Genomic DNA, 23,734 nt, shown 5'->3' with positions numbered 1-23,734 from the left:
ATGCTATTTATTCATGATTTGGTAATATAGTTGTCATTAAGTAAGTTCCGTATAAATGTTATCAACGGAAGGTTATGCCATTGGCACCTAGCAGACGAAAATAGCATACGGTGGAACGTGAACGTAGGATTCAAATGTAAATGTCATATTAGAGGAACAAGTTAGGAAATTGTTATAAAAATATGGAGCTGGGTGTAATTAAAAGAAGTGTTATGACGAGGAAGTAAATAAATTGTGATTGGGTGAAATACAAATGTATAAGTTGCGCATTCCAAGTGAGAGAAAATGATAATATTGCGGTAAACCTCATACTTATTAACAAATATCTTCTTTTATCGTCAAGGGAATCAATGGCTGACGATGAAATGAAATATAGTTGCCTGTTACAAATGAAAGAAACTGATACCGTTGTGGCAAACTTCATACTTAAATAAAAAGATCTTATTTCTATGCCAAGAGAAACGCCATATGATGATTGTGTGAAATAATAGTTGCCTATTCAGAGTGAGATAAAGTGATAACATTGCGGCAAAATCATATTTTATCAGAAATATCTTTTTTACGTCAAAGAAGCAAATAAATGATGATAGAGAGAAATAAAGCCGAGTGAAAGTGGTAACATAAATGAGAGAAAGTCGTTATATGTTAGCAAACCTCATGTTTATTAACCATTATCTTATATTTCTGTCAAGGTAATTAATATAGATGATGACACAGTGAATTGTAGAGGCGTCTTCGAAGGGACAGAAAAAGATAACATTGCAGAAAACCTCATTATTTACTCGGTGATGAGGTAAAAACAAAATAAAACGTACAATGCGCACCGGGGAGTTCATGAAACCCACTAGTCAGTGGCCATATCGACACCTTTTTGCTGTCGGTACGGCTACCGACGATCTCCCCTCCTCTCGTCGATGCCGCACCGATCGGGTTCGTACAGAATCGCACGACTTCTTACTGGGAGTCGGTGTGACGTCGCACCCGACGAATCGGTGCCGCTCCGATCGGTTTGGAGTTACAGAATACGGCCCCAGACAGGAATTGTCTGAAAAGTGTAGACTATTTTTTATTAATCTAAATATGTTTTGGTTCAATCATTTCCGAACCAAATCTACGCCTTATCATCTTCTTTCACCAAATATCCTGTTGTGGAAGTCGGTGATATCGCTGATTCGTAAAGTAAGGAGGGACTAATTCGGAATGAATGTACAAAGTTTCGTGTTCCATTGAACCCGAAATGCTTGAATGAAATGAACCTGAAATGGGAAGTATTTATTTTCTTTAGCTATTATCCTGGCGTCTTCAAAGAGTATGTTGTGTCCAGGTTCGCTCAAAGCATGCTCAGATATGGCTGAGAGTTGGTGCTGTTTGTTTTTAGTAGCCCTTCGATGTTCCTGCAATCGGATTTTCATAGATCTGCAAGTCTTGCCGATGTAATAATTTTCCTATATAAGGCAGAAAATTTTCCGAGTTACCTCACCTTCGACCTGAAGATGCTGACTGCAATGTCAGCAAAACTGTTGTCACCAATACACAATGGACGTGGTGAAAACCCGTAGAGAATGCAGAGATCATATTATTTATTATTATTATTTATTAAAAAAAATATATTTTCACAGCATTTTTGCTGGTTTTAGGCAAGGTACGGGTATCACCAAGTACTCTCGTCTCTTTACTCTGTGTTGAAAAATTTTTTGACAATCCGGCAACTATTTAAAATTGCTGCTTTTTGTATTGTGTATAAACAAGTTTTTCGGCAGTCCAATAGTTTTTAGACCTTGATGGATTGAATGAGGCACTACTCCTGTGGCAGAGATAACGATTGGTATTATGTGTACTTTATCTGATTTCCACGATCTCTTGATTTCATTTTTAAGTTCTTCATACTTTTCCATTTTGCTGGTGTAGGCTGTGGTGATATTATCCGAATTAGGCACGGCAATGTCTATCAGGTACGTTTCATTGTGGGTTTTATCTTGCACTACTAGATCAGGTCCATTGCTATGGACTGTTTTATCGGTAATAATTGAATGGTCATAATAAATCTTGCAGTGATCGTTTTCAAGGATGGTTTTAGGTGTGTACTTATAATAAGGAACTCCATTTTCTATGAGTTTATACTTTAGAGCTAATTTCTGGTGTATGATGTTGCATATTTGATTGTGACGGTGCAGATAGTCTTTTTGGGATAAGTTAGTGCATCTTATTATTATTATTTTATATTTTTTTATGTTTTCACAGCATTTTTGCTGGTTTTAGGCGAGGTACGGGTATCACCAAGTACTCTCGTCTCTTTACTCTGTTTTGAAAAATTTTCTGACAATCCGGCAAGTATTTAAAATTGCTGCTTTTTGTATGGTAATAAACAAGTTTTTCGGCAGTCCAATAGTTTGAAGACCTTGATGGAGTGAATGAGGCACTACTCCTGTGGCGGAGATAATGATGGGTATTATGTGTACTTTATCTGATTTCCACAATCTCTTGATTTCATTTTTAAGTTCTTCATACTTTTCCATTTTGCTGGTGTAGGCTGTAGTGATATTATGCGAATTAGGTACGGTAATGTCTATCAAGTACGTTTCATTGTGAGTTTTATCTTGTACTACTAGATCAGGTCTATTGCTATGGACTGTTTTATCGGTAATAATTGAACGGTCATAATAAATCTTACAGTGGTCGTTTTCAAGGATGGTTTTAGGTGTGTACTTATAATAAGGAACTCCATTTTCTATGAGTTTATACTTCAGAGCTAATTTCTGGTGTATGATGTTGCATATTTGATTGTGACGGTGCAGGTAGTCTTTTTGAGATAAGTTAGTGCATCCACTTGTGATGTGCTGTATCGTCTCAGAGGCATTATCACATTTTCTGCATCTGTCATCCAACAAATTTGGGTTTTTAATTATATATTTTTCATAATTTTTTGTTTTCACCACCTGGTCTTGTATTGCGATCATAAATCCTTCTGTTTCTGGGAAGAGTTGCCCATGCCTGAGCCATGCGTGCGATGCATCTTTATCGATTTCAGGGGCCTCCAGGGCATGAGGGTGTCTTCCGTGAAGGGATTTAGCTTTCCATATTGACATTTTACTGTCTATAGTAACAGTGGTTTCACTAACTTGCATACTTTCGTCAGATAGGTTTAACGGTGTGTATTTATTGTCTGCGTCACAGATAGTTCTCAGGAGATCCGAGGTAGATTTCTTGCTGAAAAAATATTTCCGTAACTGAGAAAGTTGTGAGTTGTGCTGATTCTTGATGTCTACGATACCCCTTCCACCAAATTTTCTGGGCAACGTGCTCCTCTCTATATTTGAGCTTTTATGGAGCATATTTTTCTCCGTCATTTGGGATCGAATATTTCTTTGTAGGTCGTCTAGATCTGTTTGTGACCATTTGATTATACCAAAGGAGTATGTCAGGAGAGGGATGGCAAAGGTATTAATTGAATTAGTGAGGTTTCTGCTGTTCAATTCCGTGCGAACAAGTTTCTTGATTCTATTTTGGAATTCAGTCGAAAGTTTTTGCTTTATCGTAGAGTGGTCTAGTCGTCTTGCTTGTTGGAATCCTAGGTATTTATAGGTATCTCCCTCATCCATGGCCTCTATTATTTGCCCATCCAGTAGTGGAATGTCATTCCTTTGTACTTTACCTCGGAATATTGTGATAGTTCTACATTTATCTATTCCAAATTCCATGTTTATATCCTTAGAAAATATTTCAGTTAAACGGACTAATTGATTTAGATTATTATTAGATCCTGCATATAGCTTGAGATCGTCCATATAGAAGAGATGCGATAGAGTGTGGCATCTTGGTTCTTTTCCTTTTATTTTGACTCCATATTGAGTATTATTCAGGAGGTTTGATAGAGGGTTTAGCGCAAGGCAGAACCATAACGCACTCAAAGAGTCACCTTGAAATATTCCCCGTTTGATTTTGATATTATTCGTCTGCAAAAGACCCTCGTCAGTTTTTATGTGCAAGATGGTGCTCCATTTTTTCATCACAGTATGGAGACATTTAATAACTTCTGGGTGAATTTTATAGATGTTTAGCACTTCAATAAGCCAGGAATGGGGAACAGAGTCAAAAGCTTTTTTGTAATCTATGTAGCAACTGTGTAGGTTCCTATTCTTTTCTTGTATTTGTTTAAGAATAATTGAATCAATTATCAACTGTTCCTTGCAACCTTTGCTTCCTCTGCGACACCCCTTTTGCTCTTCCGTAAAAATGTGGTTCTCATCTATATGGTTGTTGATGACTTCTGTTATGCAAGAGGTGAAAATTTTATAAAATGTTTGTAGACAAGTTATCGGTCTATATTTTGATGGATCGTTACATGCGACTTCTTTTGGCAATAAATATGTTTTACCTTCCATTAAAAAAACTGGAATATTTTCTGGAAACTTCAAAAATTCGTTTATATATTTCAGTAGATGCTTATGGCAGCTGGTGAATTTTTTGTACCAAAAGTTGTGTATATTATCACTTCCTGGACTTTTCCAGTTATGGGTTCGGCTAAGAATTTTTTCCAGAATTTCCATTGTAATAATGGGGGGAAGCATAGTTTCTATGTTTTCCGCTGCTGTTCTTTCATTTCTCATCCAAGGCGCATTTCCATTATGGGATGTATCATTCGACCAAATATTTGACCAAAATTTCTCCACTTCCTGAGAGTTAGAATTACTTAGGTTTTTATTTTCACAAGAAATAGATTTCTTCTGTTTGTTATTGCCCAATGTTCTGTAAAAATTTCGTTGATTATTTTCAAATTGGGAATTCTGTTGTTTTCTTCTTGTGCATTTATTATATCTGTTGAGTCTCATTTTTGTGGCTGCAAGTTTTTGCTTGAGGGTGTCAATAATTTCTTTTATATTTTCATTGGGCTTGTCGTATTGAGTGTGGGAACGGTATTTTATGAATGCCTTCTCAACTTTTTTTTTTTAATGATGTACTTGGATTACCAGTCGAAAACTGGATTAAACGTGCAAGGTCTTGTCTTAAGGCATCCACTTTCCGTTCTAATCGGACTTTCCATTTTGGTTTGCGCCAAATGCGTTCTCCCTTGACCATCGGCGGTCTTGGCTCCTCTCCATTGTTGCCATTACTGCTATTCGGGACAATCCTGCCACCATTGCACAAAACAGCTGTGGCTGCTCCGCAGTATATAAAATCGTGTAGGTCTTGAAATGTTTTTTCATCACTTAAATATACCGGTAATAGTTTTTCATTTATTATACTAATAATTTTTGCAAGCTTGACAGACGATTGTTGTTTGGGTATTCCTGGTTTGCCTGTGGGGTCTAGTCCTCTATACTTGATAAGGCACGTATTGAACTCATCTTCCACACGTTTGTACAGTGCCTCTTCACAAATTGAAGCTTGGTGTTCTATGACAACCGTGTCGATATTATCCCGTTGTTCGCTGCTGATGTTGGTCTCCCCGACGGCCGCGCCTGTTGTCTCGCATTCAAGGTGATTTCCCATTCCTGTGCTTATGTCATGTGAACTATTATCCGTAGTTAGGGAGTCGTAGACTTCTTGTTTTATTTTACTTAGCATGGGCTTTGAGATGAGGTTATTTCTGAATATTGTTCTAATTTGGTCGGATAATCTTTGAGGTGTTACATTACAGTTGGGGTACATTTCTTTGAATTTTTCATGCAGCTTTCCTCGATATGCCGTCATGTCAGTTTCATTATTTGTTACGAAAAAATACATACGCATGATAGAGCAGTTTATTTCATGGTTCCATTTCATGCGCATACGTTTACGGCCAGCTTCAGTGGTCTCAGGAAAAAGTGGATTCTGGGAAGCACTTTCAGCAGTCGCAGCCTGTGTAGGTGTTGGGGTGCTGCTTATGTGGCGGGCTGTATTTTCTTCGGGTCTCCCGGTCAGCACCCGCCTCCTCAGTGCATGACCACCGTCGGTTCGCATACTGTTACCTCCAGCGACGGCTCCAGAGGCACCCTGGCGATCTCCAGGCAGCGGCAGGCCATCCGAGGCTTCCGATTTAGTCTCCATCATTAAGAATGGGTATTGCCTTTTATACCTACGGCCAGGTACAGAGACAGCCGCCCCTAACATGGGGACAAACGCTGACCAGGACGCCGCCCAATATGGGATCAGACGCGCCTGGATTTCGGTTTCCGTTTTGGTCCGCGGGTGGTATTTTATTTCCCACCTACCCTGCATATCTGCCGAGCATTCCCCGATCCGCCACCTGGGGACGCGCCCGATGGGGGACGGAAAACCCCACACGGGTTATTATTATTATTATTATTATTATTATTATTATTATTATTGTTACTATAATTATAATATTACTTTTGTCTTGCAGTTGAGGTACTGTGAGCCAGTTATCAGGAGATCTGTTCCGCTAGCCCTCGGCCTCATATCCGTCTCCAACCCCAAACTCACCATCCTCGACACGCTGAGCAAATTCTCACACGACAGCGACTCAGAGGTGGCTCTCAACGCTATCTTCGCCATGGGGCTGGCCGGAGCGGGAACCAACAATGCTCGGTGAGTGGGGTTGAATGGTGTTACACTGGGGTGGTTTCCTATTATTTCTTTATTGCCTATATCAAAAGATTATTACTCCTGGAGTACGAATTTCACTCTTTTAGATTTTTTTAAAATGACGATATCAATTTTTCGCGATTAAATGAAAAGTGAAAATTTTCAAGCGCACGAAAACGCGATGGCTAAGTATGAATGCTGGGAAAACTCTGTGTGACATCGTTCTGGTTCCCACTGCTGCAAGTGAGGTGACCTTGGGGCAAGGCTTTGAGCGCTGATACGACGCACAATGCTAGCAGGTAGCAGAGTACCCTGCCAGCAGGTAGTGATTGGCTTAAATAAGGATTATTAATACCTTATCAAACGAAGGTAACTTTCCGACCTTAGCCAGTTTTAATAGGTGATTATTAAGACATGTTTCCCTGAGTTCTGTGCCTCATGCATGCATTTGTAATCTAAGACGATATATAACTCCTATCTTCTCGTATAGAAATTAGGTCCTTATGACGTCACGTGGAGTGGCATCGCATAGCCGCCAATCTGGCCTTTTTCAAATGAGGTTAAAATTCACCATTGACATTTGTCTTAACTGGGATTTCTAAAACCAATTAATTTGTGTATGCAAATTTGTGTTACCCACCATTAGTGTATTTGTAATACACTAATGGTGGGTAACAAATGGTAATCAATACCTTTCGTTTTCTTTGATGAAGGAAACCACCCTATTCCATGTCAAGAGGGTAAGGATTAAAATTTCAAAATTTGCTTATAATATTCCACACCCCTTGAATGTCCAAGTTATCCTCCCCCCAGCATAGTGCTACCCTCTCTTCTCCGTGACTTCCCTCCCCCCTACGGGAAGTCACGGAGCGCCCTGTCTGCCCAACGTAAGGTTTCCCGCATGAGCACAGGATTCTATAAACGCCTTCCACGCAGAGCGCGTGGAGTCGGTCCTTAGCAGAAGGAAACAAGTCGCTCATCTTGTTGAATGCTTTCTGCTGCCTCAGCACGTGAGAAATTATCTCAAATTATTTGTTTTTGTTCTTTTACACCTTTAATATGCTGTAATTTTCACGTTTACCGTTTAGTTATGGCCAATTTGTTCCATATGAGAGCATACCTAACAGTAAGTAAGAAAAAAATGTATCCAACTGTCCAAATCTTCATAAGTAATTGTTGATTTAAGAGAGATCACAACGTTTTCTCTCAAATCATGGTAAAAATCACGTGATATCGCATGCTCTCTGTAATTATTATATAATAAATACATGTTCACTAATGCATGGATGTTTGTTTAAACGCATAAATATAATGGTTTAAAAGGCAGTACTGCCTTTCTTTTTCCAAAGGATATGAATAAATGGTGCCTATCACTGAAACCTCTCTATAGTGAACCTCCATATATCAAATTGCCCAAATTTTGGTCCCCTCCATTACGATGTAAAGAGGTTTTACTGTACATAATATTTCTACTTGTCTTTTGCAGCTTGGCGGCCATGTTGAGGCAGCTTGCACAGTTCCACGCAAAGGAGCCCAACAACCTGTTCATGGTGCGCATTGCGCAGGGTCTCACGCATTTGGGTAAAGGCACACTGACGTTGTGTCCTTACCACAGTGACCGTCAGCTCCTGAGTCCCGTGGCGCTCGCAGGCCTGCTCGCCACGCTCGTCAGCTTCCTTGACGTCAAGAACAGTAAGTGGATGAATGCCGGGACACAATCAACGCCACGGACTTAGAATAATCAGGACTGGGCACTTAAAGCTTCATCTGTCGTCGCTATTGTCGCCGATGAGAAATTATTCTCATAGATAGCAGCACTGTAGCTCACCCGAAACATCTAGGGAGTTTTATGGTGATTGTACGGGATTGATCTTTTTTCAGCAAACTTTCGAATATAGAAGCTACTTAAAAACGATCAATTTTCTTGAGATACCAAGTGCGATGTATAAGGAAAATTTTCTCGATGAAGTTTATTGACTCTTTCGAGGGAAAGGACGAATTCCTTGCAGTAGAATTGACCCGATGTCAAGAACAGTAAGTGGATGGAGGCTGGGGCACAATCAACCCTAACGCGAGATGGTACACGGGATCCGGGAGTAGTGATGGCATAAACGACTCTTTTTGTGGAGGCGCCTCACCGCTTACAGCACACCTCTTTCTTTCAACCAGAAGCTCTTTGCTGATCTGCTCGCACAGTGCGACTCACAAGGAGACATCGCCAAAGTGATGTTCGGTATCTGGATGTGAATGTTATTTTATGAAACTATATATGTAAGGTAGAAAAAGTGTCACGGCTATCTTCCACATAGGCCCGGGTTCAAGAGATATTAGCATGTAAAGATTTCGTGCAGCATGACGTCCCTTGAGTAAGCGCTCCCCCTCATCTACGGTCGTGGCGGTGCGGTCTAGGGTGTTTGTCCCCTAACCTGTAGTTGGTACCCCGGGTTCGTTTTTTATTTAAATATTTATAAAAATGCATGTTCAAAGGTGTGCCATATAACTAACTATTCTAAATATTTGTATAACTGTAGGTGATTTTAAAGGATATTTAAAAAATATGTAATTGCTATATATATTGTAGTGTGCTAAAGTAAGCAAATAAATGCTTTTTAAACGTCTAGGGCGTTAGTCCCCTAACCTGTAGTTGATACCCTGGGTTCGAGTCCCAGTGTTAGGAACATATTTTTCTCCTCTAATTTTTTAAATTACTGTTACATTTTATCCCCATTCATTTTATGTAGTTACTTCACGAATTTTTTAAGTTAATATCAATTTATGGATTTTAAAGGAAACTCCAAATTGTGCCCTACCACTCGAATTAGAGGACGTAGTTAATAACTTGCACATGAATTGATATTAAATTCAAAAATTCAGGAAGCAACTAAATAAAACGAATGGGGATAAAATGTAACAGTGATTTCAAAAATTAAAAGAGGGAAAAATTATTGCCGACAATGGGACTCGAACCCAGGATACCAACTACAGGGTAGGTGACTAACGCCCTGGACCACATAGCCACAGCCGTAGGTGAGAGGGAACGTTTACTCAAGGGACGTCATGCTGCACGAAATCTTTACATGCGAATATCTCTCGAACCCAGGACCATGTGGAAGAAGGCCGTGACACTTTTTCTACCTTACCTATATATTTTCAGTTAATAACATCCGCATCCAGATCCCGAACATCACTTTGGCGATGTCTCCTTGTGAGTATTTATCAGAAAGCAGTGTTATAGTATTTTGAATTTTAACATTTGGAATTTTTAATTTCATTAAAAAATTGTTGTTCACGAAGCATTTCAATACTTAGTTTCATCACGAATAACAGCTTCTTGTCATTAACCTTTACAATTTGGTGAAATTGTAAGGACTTTCCTTACTCTGTGAGGCATTTAAAAAAGTTATCAACATTTGCATTGAAAGTATAATTAATGCCAATGAACTCAAACATCTCCATCTTAACAGTAAATCATGCTCCTGTGAAAGGATTAGTGCAGTGAATTATTGAGAACGCAGTGAATTGCATTTGCTGTTGTTGATTGGCCGAGGGCCTGTGTCTTTGACGGGAGAATATTCCGTACAATTTTTCATGAGGTATTCGGTTCGGTCTTGCTGCGCGAAATCTTTACAAGCGAATATCTCTCGAACCTGGGCCTATGTGGAAGAAAGCCGTGACACTTTTCCTATCTTACCTATATAGTTTCAGAAAATAGCATGTGTACCCAGATCCTGAACATCACTTTGGTGATGTCTCCTTGTCAGCAAAGCGTTTCTGGGTTGAGGGGAGGGGGAAGAGGGGAAGGTGGTGAGGGGTGAATTTCTAAACGAACATTTAAAATGCAACATTTCTTAGTATCAATCACGTATTGCATAGTCACAATGTTTAATGGGTGATATAACTGAGGAACCATTTCTGCCGATATCGTTCATGGAAGACGGAAAATGTATTCCGTCCCCTGTGCTTAGAGATGACGAGAATTTTAAAAATCCTGTCGCAACAAAATATTCTCTCCGAAACTACCTGATCATGTTAACCATTCATGATTAATTTCCTCGACTTATCTTAGTTGTTTGTGTTGGAACAAATTTTCATTTTTGTCTCGTATTATTTTCCTAAATTTGCCGTTTCCGTAAACTTTTACACGAGCGTCTTCCGCCATTTTTCTTTCACGATGCATTGAACATGCAGGAGAGAGAATTACGATAAGGGTCACGTGAGATTCTGTAGAGTAATACCCCGAAAATGATTCGGGAGAATATTTCAAGTGGTGTGAAAAGGTGATCAGTGGGCTACACAATCAGCGCTAACGTAAATATCTTCCCCACCCCCGTCCCGTATACAGTGGCAGAAATATTCAGACACTCCTGCAGCTAAAAGGGTTAGCGAAGCACTATCATCTTGCACTTAGCCTGCTACTGATTACAGTGGTCTCCAAAAATGCACAGTTGATTCCCGCTATGTAAACAGTAAAAGCCAGTCTACTTTTTTTTAAACGAATAAACAAGCAACAACAAATGCCCGGCACACACATTCAAATTTAACAACGACCACTGCAATAGAATAAAAGCAAAAAAACATAATTTCAAAGCGCAATTATCTTTATTGCTTCAAAAATTCAATAAATCTATGCGATTTATGACACTGTTGTAAGCACTAAGCTTATAGGAAGGGCCAGGTTCGTAGACGACAGAATGAGATGACAAGTCTGGTTCCACACGTTTAACTGTCACTAGCACAGGTACCAACTCCCCCTCCGAGATACAGCGTAAGACGTGTCTATTCCCTCCAAGAGGCTTCCTCCCGTGTCGCGTCCGTCTCGTGACCCTCTCGGCGTCTTCCTATTGGCCGGAAAAGGCCACATGATCATGCACATCCTACGCCTTCCCACGCCAAGAAACTGCAACGTGTTACGGCATAAAGTGTTAGAGGAATACGCGGAGACCAATTCCCACGAGAGAGCAAGTTGCAAGTTGTCAATCGGAGTAAGGTGTCCGAGTCATGCACGAGGATGGATCCCACGCGAGAGGTTGCAACGTGTTATGAGTTTCACATACTGGACACATCACTTGAACGTTACTCTGCGATTCTTCCATTACACTGAGAGCGAAACCAACCGAGATGACGCGAGACGGCGAGCGACACCCTTACACTGTTATATTTTGACGAGTGTGTCGACATACATATATGGTTTTATTTCTGTAGATGCAAAGTGTATCTCTTATAGACCGGGTGTCACTAGCGTCCTCAGAGTGTATTTCGTGGGCGTGATATAATATTTTCTTTGGCCTCAAGAGGTCGCAAGAAATTAGCCGGGGGGTGTAGGGGGCCCGGGGGGGGGGGGGATGGAAGGCCCTTGTTCCATACCAGCAGTTCCCAAAGTGGGCGGTTCGGATAGGGGTCGCGAGATGCATACAAGTAATATGTTGAACAATGCACTTGAACTAAAGTCCAGGACGACTTTTTCCATTGAGCAGTTGATTTTTGAAAAAACAACCACTAAGCAGTAAACTGGAAAAGTACCACGGGCGAAATATTACGGCTTCCCGCATACAAAGCCAATTAAATGGAAAGACGTAATATTACGTCCGCGGCAACCTTTAGAAAGATTAACAGGACATAATATTACGTCCATGGCACGCAAAGTGCTAAGGCTGGGACACAATCAACGCTAACCTGAGACGGTATACGAGATCCGGGAGAGCGCGAGATGGGGAACGCCACCATGCGGTCACAATTGACGTTCCCGTGGCCGGAAAGAAAATTGACTAATGCCTGCGCATTGGTTTTCTTTGTGGTCTTCAATATTTTCGTTTGTGTGTACGAAGAGTTTTGAGGAATGTTGTAAATCGACGAGGAATAGTAAGCATGTAAATTAAATTAAGTATTGGCTTACCTTAACTGACTCACTCTTCGGCTCACGTTGCACGACAACAACTGCTACATTCAGCAATGAGCGCCAGCAATGCTGTATCACTGTAAACAGATGTCTCACACTCTCGGGCTCTTCTGATTGGCTTTCCGTGTGCGGGACACGGGAAGAGATGAAAGTTGCCCATCTCTTGCGTTCACGTACTCTCCGCAAACGGTGGTTGAGTCCCTTTTTATAAGCTTTCCCTTCCGCCATCTTTTTACCACTTCCCGTTAACGGCTCGTGTCTCACGTTAGCGTTCATTGTGTCCCGTCCTTTAGTTATCTGAATGAATTGAATAAGATTTTGGGGTGAATAAAAAATTTTAAACTTTGTTTTCCACAGAATATATTTATAATTACACGACCATGGTTTCGACGCTCCGCGTCAATCATCTCAAGCGACAAGTACAGTGGTTCAACATCCTTAAATACCTTACATATAACCAGAGCGGGTGGGGGGGTGACTGTAGACTTGGGAGGGGGGGGGTTAGGAGGGTGGAAGGGGAAGGGAGGGGATGGTTCTTCCCCTGGTCGTAAAACCAAGGGGGAGTGGGAGGATGGGGAGGTAAGTGGAGCTGATGCATGCAAGCTGACTAACTGTAGTGAAAGGTGGGCAAAAGAGGGAGAGGTAGGGGAGGGCGGGAAGAATACAAAAGGACATTAGCAGAATGCAAAATTTCCCAAGTAACCCCCACCCTCACCTCCGCTGATGATGATCTTACCTCTCCCATGTAATATACATTCTTGAAACAGTGTCTCTTATTAATAAAAATCAAGACATGATTATTAACACTTTGCGTGCCATGGACGTAATATTACGTCCTGCTAATCCTTCTGAGGATTGCCATGGACGTAATATTACGTCTTTCCATTTAATTGGCTTTGTATGCGTGAAGCCGTAATATTTCGCCCGTGGTACTTTTCCAGTTTACTGCTTAGGGGTTCTGTTTTTTCAAAAATCAACTGCTCGATGGGAAAAGAGTTCAATTTATGTCTTGAGGACGAAAAGTCCTGTGCAGCTACCGGCATCCTCAACTTAGGCCACTTAGTGTGAAAATTCTTTGGGCCAATTTGGGACAGTTCGTTGAGGGTGCATTGACCCTTTTTGTCATCCAGGATTTATAATGCTTTTTCTTGGAACAATGCTCTTTTGTGATTTCCATGCTTTAAATTGCTCAAATTTAGCATATTAAAAAAATTTTATGCATGTTATGGTGGTACATAATATGTTTCAACTTTTTTTATTTTTCAAAAACAGTAAGCTTTCATTGTTAAATTATATATTTAGAAAATTAGCAATAAATGTTTTTCAACTCATTCACAAAGAAGAGCAAAGTCCATTTTTATTGAAATGCACATCGATATAAATATATTTTTGATGCTAATGTTTTAAAAAATGTATGAATATAGTAAATAATGGCTGGATTTTTCAGTAGGGCTTTAAATTTAGCAGCCGGCACTCGTATAGAGTGTTGAAAATTGTGACCTTCGTAGTTATAATATGAAAAAGCAAAATGCATTCTCTGTAAGTCAGTACAGAGTAAATAAAATGAATAAAGGGATAGATCATCAGGGAATACCTGTGTACAATAAATTTCCAACTTATATCAACCCTTAACCAGTGACGTGAAATTCTTGTCACACCACTACACTAGTGACGTGTGGTCTGGGAGACTGCAATAAATCAAAAATTCATAAAATATTACTGCGCCATTTTTGTTGTTTTGTTTAATTTTTCTTTGAATGCTTAACTATTTTAACCCTAATACGGGCAACATATTTTTCTGACGTAATCGGGCAAGGTGAGTCCAATGGACTCTTTTAACTTATGCTTTTAATTTAAACTATTAAACAGTGAAAAATATTACTTTTCACATCAAATTGTAGATATTGTGCACTATAGAATCATTTAACATAAAATTGATTGATTATTTGTTTAACAAAAGTTTTACATTACTTATTAATTTCATACAAAGTCAAAAAGCAAGTACAGTAGACTCTTTTGACTAATTCTTTCCGTTTTCACTATATATTTATCGTTACTTGTACATGGTGATAATTTTACATGATTTTGACAATTCAAACCAAATATTTGTAAAATGCACATTACTTTTTACTTTTCGTGCACACAGACTCACTTTGCCCAGATTTGTGGGAATTTGGGGGGAAAAATTTTTTTTCTAAGTTACTTTAATTCCGTAAAAAGTTTGATTCCGTTCCGGTTAAAGCTTATATTAAAATTTTCACACACTCCCAATACGAACCAATTTGTCGTAAAAAATTGTGATTTGAAGCAGGATCAAAAAACTGATGCCAAAAATGCTTGAGTCGTAATTATTATATTTATGTATCAATATTTTCGCCATATTAAAAAAAGCCCTTAAATGTTAACCCTTTCGCGCCGAATCCCGTACCTGTGCGGCGAGGATTTTTTTTCCTCAACTACGAATGCCACACCAGTGCGTTTTGAATGTTCTTACCCTAACCAACGAATGCCGCGCCTGTGCGGCACAGGTCGACCGTGGCGGACACAATAGACCCACGGACGCGGTCGCCCCTTGTGATCCGCCTTAGCGCGAGCCCAGCCCCTTCTTCGGCCGCTCAGGTCGACCCTTTCCTATCCTCTCCACGCGGTCAACTACTGTTATTTGCAGTGTGTTTTCCAAAAAAATATTTGTTGCTTACTTTTGAAATCCAGTGCTAGAAATGAATTCATCTTTTTTTGCTGACCACACGGAAATTTCAAACGAAATTCTAACGTTAATATCAACAGAGTTATGGAACAACTAGTAAATATACTAAATCCGTCTATATAAACGTTAGAACTTCGTTTAAAATTTCTGCACGCTCAGAAAAAAACACGAAATTCATTTTGAATTTAAAAAAATCGATACGAACAACAAATATTTGCATATATTCTGCATTAATATTTTAGCTAGTTGACCGCGGACTCGTGCTAGGATGGGGCTTTTAATCCCTCTAGGGTCTGGGACAGAGGCCGAGAAAAAGGATCGGCTCCCCACCGAGTTGGGTCCAAAAATGTTTCAGGAGGGACCCACTGCCTTTAGTCGACGCGGAAAGGCTTCGTACAGAGGAGTAAAGAAAACTTTCAAGAGACTCGTATTGAGGAAGAATTTCCTTCAACGAAGGTCCGGCGCGAAAGGGTTAAAGTTGGAAGGCTAAGTAGCGAGTGGCCATGAAATTTATCCCGCTTATTCCTTCTCTCGATGCATTCTTAGTAAGTGACGTGCGGTCTCACAGACCACTAATCGAGTTCAATTGCAAATTTACAGAAATTAATAAAAGGAATATTGAATTTTAAGAGTGGGATGCCCTTGTTATGCAAAAATATGAAGATAAGGAGAAGTATAGATATTTTTAAGTCTTAATTTTAAAAATATTCATAATTTTATAGAAACGCAGTGGTCTCCCGGACTTTTTAAAAAACACGCTTTTATTTCGCTTGGAACAAGTAATAAAAAAAATATTTCAAAAAATGGACTAAAAAGTAAAAAATTAATTTTTATGTGAATAGTCCAAAGAACCTGGGTAATCCATAATTTTTCGCTAATAAATTTTTGAAATGATAATTCAAAGAAGGTGGGTAATCTATAATGTTTTCACTAAAAATAAAAGCGTGGGGGCCTCACCATATGGTGTCGTCAGGTGTGTTCTAGATATAAAATGTAATAGAAATTTAGTGGAGTAGTATTTTTATGTAATGGAGTAATATGTTATGTTTTTGTTTCTTCTCTCCTCGTCTCATTTCAGTTATCCTCGGCAAATCGCACTACCTGCTCTACACGCTGGCCGCCGCCATGCAGCCCAGAATGTTGGCAACACTGGATGAAGAGCTCAATCCGTTGGCGGTGCCAGTACGAGTCGGTTTGGTACGTACACATTGTACGGATAGTTTTATGCACGGATATGCAGTGATGTTCAAGTGTGTATCCAAAGAATTCGTTCTCAGTACAAAGTTGAATTCATAGAAAATGGAGATGGGTCGAATGGCAGATTTCTCAATCTCGAATATCGAGTTCGAGTATTAAATTATTGCTCGAATATTCGAATACCTTGAATAGGGTAGTTTCCTTCATCAAAGAAAACGAAAGGCATTGATTGCGATTCCTTATCCACCATCAGTGTATTCATAACATACGAATTATTTGGTTTCTGAAATACCGGTTTAGACGAATGGCAAGGGTCAAATTTTATCCTCGTTTGAAAAAGGCCAGATTGGCGCCCATGCGATTCCACTCCACGCGACTTCACAGGGACCTGGTTTCTACAGGAGAGGATAGGAGTTATACATCGTCTAAGGTTACCAATGCATGCACGAGGCACAGAGCTAAGGGAAACATGTCTTAATAATCACCTATTAAAACTGGCTAAGGTCGGAAAGTTTTCTTCATTCAATAAGGTATTAATAAACCTTTTTTAAGCCAAGCGCTACCAGCCAGCAAGGTACTCAGCTAGCCGCTAGCATCCTGCGTCCTATCAGCGCTCAGAGCCTCGATCAAGGTCACCTCACAAGGCAGGAGGGGGAACCAGAAATGCGTCACAAGGACTTTTTCCCATCATTCATACTTAGGCGTTGTGTTTTCGGGCGCTTGAAATTTTTCACTTTTCATTTAATCGCGAAAAATAGATATCGTCATTTAAAAATCTAAAAGCGTTAAGTACGTACTCCAGGAGTAATAATCTTTCGATTTAGGCCATAAAAAAATAATAGGAAACCACCCTATTTCAAATGTTTCGAATACCTCGAATATTGGACGATGAATGCGGGAATGTTTGACTCAGTTGCCTAGGCAGCAGGAAACACAAGATTATGGGGAGTAATTTTGATTTCCTTTAAAGAATTTGAACAGGAATTTAGCTGATAAATGGAATATTTTAATTATATGGAAACAATTGGGCATGTAGTTGATTCAATTAACATCACTTAAAAATATTCTAAGGGGACACACCACCTCACTATATCATTTTCTGTTCCCCACGTCGAACTCTTTTCACCACTCTATTCTGCAAATTTGATGTAGTTTGTCAACTTGCCTATAAAGGAGCTGCATGCAATAAATGACTAAGAGTTCATTACAATCTTCCGAGTCAACTACCAACCACAGTGTGCCACAGTGTACAGAGCGAAATTCAAAGTATTCGAGAGCGTACCTTTAGCATAATTATTGGAGACCTCGAATATGGAATACTTTCTAGTATTCGAGGTATTCGAGTATTTGCTGATACTATTCGCACATCTGTAATAGAAAACCTCGTGAAACAATGGCATTTCCACTGTCTCTTTTTTGGAAATGTCTGTGGTTGAATGTAATGTTTTTTTTTTAACGTGCAGAACCAAGTAATATCAGCAATGGTAATGGGGTGGGAGAAAAGATATCAAAGCAATCATTGGTAATAATTTATGGTCCACCTCAAGTCCACCTCTAATCATTAAGCGTAATATGCTGGTTGATTTTGCCAATTAAGTACACTTATATTAGTGGAGGGGAAAATAACTGATAAGTTTCACACAACTCCGCATTGACTGTTATCGTTTCTGATTTCATCACTACCTTGCAAAATTACATTTCGTTAAAATCAAAACCTACCCTTAGCAAAAAAAACTGTTGCATTTTAACAGTTATTTATAAAATTCGAGGAATCAAGCGAGATGGAGTGGAATTGATTTATAATGAAACACTGACTTGCAATTTTCCACAAAAATAAAATTTTACTTCGACTCGAGTTTCAATGATACTACATCATTTTCAAGTAACAAGTTGTTACTTGAAAATGATGTAGTATCATTGAAAATCGAGTTGAAAAACAAGTTGTTACTTGAAAATGATGTAGTATCATTGAAACTCGAGTCGAAGTAAAATTTTATTTTTGTGGAAAATTGCAAGTCAGTGTTTCATTATTAACAATTACGGTTGGATATTAACAGTTTTTTAACAGTTCTTTTTGCTAAGGGTAATCATAGCCAATTCTACTACTTGGATCTTTTTTAGACTTATATCCTCAACAATGATCGGAATTATTTAGATTTGTTTACATTTGGAACAGTGGAGTCTGATTGGTTAAAACCCAACCGCAATTCACCGCGATTCATGCTTCAAATAATTCACTCCAAACACTCGTGTTGACGTTGGAATGACTGGTAGCTAACCATTAATGACAATTGTGTAATAGCCAAAACCGGTCATAAATGGAAATTTTTTTAGAAATACAGTGGAACTTGTTTGTAACGGCATCGGATGTTAGGTCAACTCGGGTTTAACATCACATTTCATACAGACCAGCCAAAATTGAACATTTTATGTTGTACGAAAACCCGTTTATATTGTCGACAAATATTGCGACGTTCCGGTATAGCGTCAAAAAATTTGCGATTCTTGGGTTGCAAAAGTGCGTCACTGCTTCAACACTCAGCGTGCTTTCTAGACGTTTGTTGCGCAACGGAGAGAATTTATATTTCTGAAAGGACCGTTCAAAAGAAGATCACAGATTTTTTTCAACAGTAAAGTAAGTTTTTTTATTAGGCTATAAAATATTTAATCGTGAATATCATTTTTTTTATTAACATTTTTTTACTATACATATTCCAATGTACAAGTAGATTTCAATAAAAAGTGTTGTATGTATATTGCAGAACATTTGTGTTTTTACTTTGTCCTTTCACTCAGATTTTAAGGCTGCTTTCTTTTTTTATAACGTCACTCCGATATAACGTTAAAAATCTTCTTGTCCCTTTGGTAACGTTATGGCCAAGTTCCACTGTATCCTTATTTAAGTCAAGCACTACATGCTGGCAGGGTACTCTGCTACCTGCTAGCAGTTTGCATCGTAGCGACGCTCACAGCCTCTCACCAAGGTGGCCTGACACAGCGACAGCCGGTACCAAAATGACGTCACACGGGCTTTTCCCAGCATTCGTACTTAGCAGTGCATTTTGGCATGCTTGAAAATGTTCACTTTTCATTTAATCGATAAAAATAAGTATCGTCATTGAAAAATCTAAAAGCGTGAAATACGTACTCCAGGAGTAATGATCTTTCGATTCAGGCAATTTAAAAAATAATAGGAAACCACCCTAATGTTCCCTGCTGCGTTTTCTTACAAAATCCGTAAATTATGGAAATTGATTCTGGAAAGTTGGTGCGAATCCTGCCAGGTACAGGCGGTCCCCGACATTCGTACACAATGCATTCCCGAAAACTTGTACGAAAGTCGAATGTACGAAAATCGAACCATTGACTTCCATACTAATTGGGGATTACGTTCCAAAAGAGCGGAATATATGCACTAAAACCTTTTGTTTCCACGGAATTCATTTCAATTGACTTAATTTTGATAATATGTCAATAAAACTCCTCAAATCATCTTATTTCTTTTGAAAATACGCAGAAAATGTAAATAAAAGTTTTAAAAAAAACAAGAACTCCGCTGGCTATCGCGTGAAACTTCCTCTTCGCGTTTAAGTTGGCATTCCACTTATCACGTCCACTATAAATAAAAAAATCATATCATGAAGCATAACAAAATGTAATTGTTGAACCCGCACTCTGGATACCTTTTAATTTTTGCACCAAAATTCGATGTTTGGCAGGTGACATTCGTGATCGCGTATGTTCCGCATGTTATTCAAAAAAGACAAAAGACAAACGGAATTCGGGTGATATGTCGTGCAATATTGTTGCTGAAGGTTTACATGAATTAAACAGCACTCAAACGAAAAAACACAATTAGAAAGATGATCTTACTAGTTTTATAGAAAGCTATTTGATGATGTCTAGTCAACTTCTTTTGAAAAATCTCTCCAATGAAGGCTTTCTTCTTCTCTTGATGAAGGAGCCTATAGCAGGCAGTCTCTCTCTCAAATAAATCACCTAAATTAGAGTCAACTACCAACAATTCCCTTCATTATATACGTTCGTATTGTTCGCATATACTGCCATTTGAAACAATTGAATGTTGGGATGCGCAGTAAACACCGCGGGAATTTAAAAATAATTACAGACCAACATCCTAAAGTGCGAATTTAGCGTACGAAAGTCAAATAAAAGGTGTCAATTTTGAACGTACGAAAGTGCGAATTGTACGAAATTCGAGTGCACGAAAGTCAAGGACCGCCTGTACTTACAAAAAATATTGGGGGGGCCCAAACCGGGGATCTTTCCCCGGGAAATTTTATGAGTAATCAGTTTTATGTTTTTAAAGCATATTAGAAGAGTCATATGATCAACATTATAACTCTGATGACTCGAATCTCGATATCTGGATACTACGGGGAAAATCGACAAGCTTGGCTCATATTTTCCTCACATCTGTAACGAGTTTTGGGGGGGCACGGGCCCCCTCAGGCCCCATGGAGTTGGTGCCACTGAATCCTGCTTATGGTTCATGTGGTGCCATTGCGTGTGATTGTAGGCCAGCCCTTCCAGCCTGTTCTACACGCTCGGCTCAGCGCCCTAGGATCAGCCGTTCTGGCGGCTTATCTTGCCGTGTAGAGACGTTGCCACGGCTCAGCCGAGGGGGTCGGATCATCTCGCCTGGGACCCCCAGCGCTTAGCGTTAAACGCTGCGCTGTTGTCATCACCTCTCTCTCACATGGCGCATGTATTTGGTTGCGTTCGGTTTTCTTCTGAGTGTGGTTCTTCTCACTGAGCTCATAAATTACAAAGTTAGCGGCGCGTGCTCTAAATGAGATTGCGGATGAGACCAACGTCCTTACTGGAATATTATAATACGTTCCCAGTGAACAAGAAATTTGAAAGCCTTTACCGTCGTCGCCTTCTCGTCAGCGTTCTTGCCATGTTCTCGCGGTCACCTTCATAGCCATTCCATTGATGATCCAAAACAGTCGTAATATTTAATTAACGGAATCATAATATACCAAATATATATTTAGGATTTTTTTCGATCTAAAAACTTCAAAATTCTCTACTTCACTTGAAACAAAACCTGAGGAAGTATTATAGCCTTAGCCGACCAAAAATCACCTTAATTATTCTAAATTCATCTCCTTCCGTAGAAGTACCACAGATAATAACTCGGGAATACACTGATCTGCCAAAATAAATCCGTTAATTATCTGCTTTGCTAGAAATTTTCCCATAAAATACTTCAGCGCTCGCCGATTCTCAAGTGTTCTTAGGCTTTCAGTCGTTGCCATCAGATGGCGAGGGGTCGACTTAAGCCTCTCGTTAACCCTTTTGTGCCGGACCTTGGTTCAGGGAAATTCTTCTTCAATACGAGTGTCTTGAAAGTTTTCTTTACACCCCTGTAATAAGCTTTTTCGCGTCGACTGAAGGCAGTGGTGTTCCCTCCCTAACCATTTTTGGACCCAACTCAGTGGGGCGCCGATCCCTTTCCTCGGCCTCCGTCCCAGACCCTAGAGGGATTAAAAGCCCCTTCCTAACACGAGTTCGCGGTCAACTGGCTAAAATGTGCATGCAAAATATATGAAAATATTTGGTGCTCGCATCGATTTTTTTACATTCAAAATGAAATTTGTGTTTTTTCCTGAGCGTGCAGAAATTTTAAATGAAGTTCTAACGTTGATTTAGACGGATTTAATGTATTTACTAGTTGTTCTGTAACTCCGATGATATTTACGTTAGAATTTTGTTTGAAATTTCCATGTGGTCAGAAAAATAAGATGAATTCATTTCTAGCATTGAATTTCAAAAGTAAACAACAAATATATTTTTCGAAAACACACTGCAAATAACAGTAGTTGACCGCGTGGAGAGGATAGGAAAGGGTTGACCTGAGCGGCCGAAGATGGGACTGGGCTCGCGCTAAGGCGGATCGTGAGGGGCGACCGCGTCTGTGGGTCTATTGTGTCCGCCACGGTCACTTTTTTCGACCGGTGCCGCACAGGCGTGGCATTCATTGGTTAGGGTAAGAACATTCCGGACGCACTGGTGTGGTATTCTTAGTTGAGGAAAAAAAATCCTCGCCGCACAGGTGAGGCATTCGGCGCGAAAGGGTTAAGAATTGGTTCACGCTGAGCTATTTGGCTGAGCTAAGCCGGATGAAAAGCTGATCCGAGTGTGTAGAACAGGCATTAAGTCGTCGTGGCAAGGGTGCGACAGAACTGCGATATATCTTTTTGTTTGTTGCAGGCGGTGGACGTCGTGGGACAGGCGGGGAAGCCAAAGACCATCACGGGCTTCCAGACGCACACCACTCCAGTGCTGTTGGCGTTTGGCGAGAGGGCCGAGCTGGCGACGGAGGAGTACATCCCGCTGACGCCCATCATGGAAGGCTTCGTGATACTGCGCAAGAACCCAGACTACAACCCTTGAACTGGGAACTTGGGGGGGCTAAATTTTTTTTATTTTTAGGATCTATGAAAAATTCCATAACAATATGAAATCTCCGAAAAAAGTATTCCTCTTATTTGTATTAATAAATGAAAAAAATTAATACTTCCCTGCTCATATTTATTGCACTTTGTGTCGTCCAACTTACTGCATGGTGTAATGAGGTGGTTTCCTTCATCGAAGAAAACAAAATGCATTGATTACGATTCGTTACCCAACATTAGTGTATTCATAAAATACAAATTATTTTTTTTTAGAACTCACAATTTAGACGAATGTTAATGATTAATTTGTATTCTCATTTGAAAAAGGCCACATTGGCACCCATGCGATGCCACTCCACGTGACGTCACAGGGACCTAGCTTCCATACGAGTAGATAGGAGTTATACATCGTCTAAGATTACCAATGCTTGCATGAGGCACAGAGCTCAGGGAAACATCTCTTAATAATCACACATTAAAAATACCTAAGTTCGGAAAGTTTTCCTCGTTTGATAAGGTATTAATAATCCTTATTTAAGCCATGCACTACGAGCTAGCAGGGTACTCTGCTACCTGCTAGCAGCCTGCGTCGTATCAGCACTCAAGCCTCGCCCCAAGGTCACCTCACACGCCAACAGCTAGAACCAGAAATACATCACACGGGGTTTTCCCAGCATTCATACTTATCCGTCGAACTTTTGCTTACAAATTATTTGTTTTTAGAAATCCCAATTTGGCCAAAGGCTAATGATCAATTTTTAAGAATGTATGTAAGAAATGTAGTACATAAACCACTTTAGAGTCAAAAGGGTTTGGCCATTCTGTTTATTTAGAAAATTACTATAGCAATAGGGTAGTTTCCTTCATCAAAGAAAACTAAAGGCATTGATTGCGATTCGTTACCCACCATTAGTGTATTCATAATACACAAATTATTTGGTTTTTGAAATACCGGTTCAGACAAATGGCAATGGTCCATTTTTA

General features: G+C 39.6%; 1 protein-coding gene across 1 annotated transcript in view; it reads left to right on the top strand.

Annotated features, from left to right (window-relative positions):
* LOC124170069 (26S proteasome non-ATPase regulatory subunit 2) overlaps positions 1-22,871 on the top strand; it is a 101,518-nt gene extending 78,647 nt beyond the window's left edge. The window contains exons 13-16 of the mRNA XM_046548756.1: positions 6,344-6,528; positions 8,012-8,217; positions 16,207-16,325; positions 22,566-22,871. Coding sequence (XP_046404712.1) covers positions 6,344-6,528; positions 8,012-8,217; positions 16,207-16,325; positions 22,566-22,748 — 693 coding nt within the window. The 3' untranslated portion in view covers positions 22,749-22,871. The remainder of the gene's footprint in view (positions 1-6,343; positions 6,529-8,011; positions 8,218-16,206; positions 16,326-22,565) is intronic.
* The last annotated feature ends 863 nt before the right edge of the window (positions 22,872-23,734 follow it).

The sequence above is a fragment of the Ischnura elegans genome, chromosome 13 (genome assembly GCF_921293095.1).
Source record: "Ischnura elegans chromosome 13, ioIscEleg1.1, whole genome shotgun sequence".
Classification (NCBI taxonomy): domain Eukaryota; kingdom Metazoa; phylum Arthropoda; class Insecta; order Odonata; family Coenagrionidae; genus Ischnura; species Ischnura elegans.
Note: the sequence above shows the minus strand (reverse complement) of the source record. Positions and strands in the feature narration are given on the sequence as shown.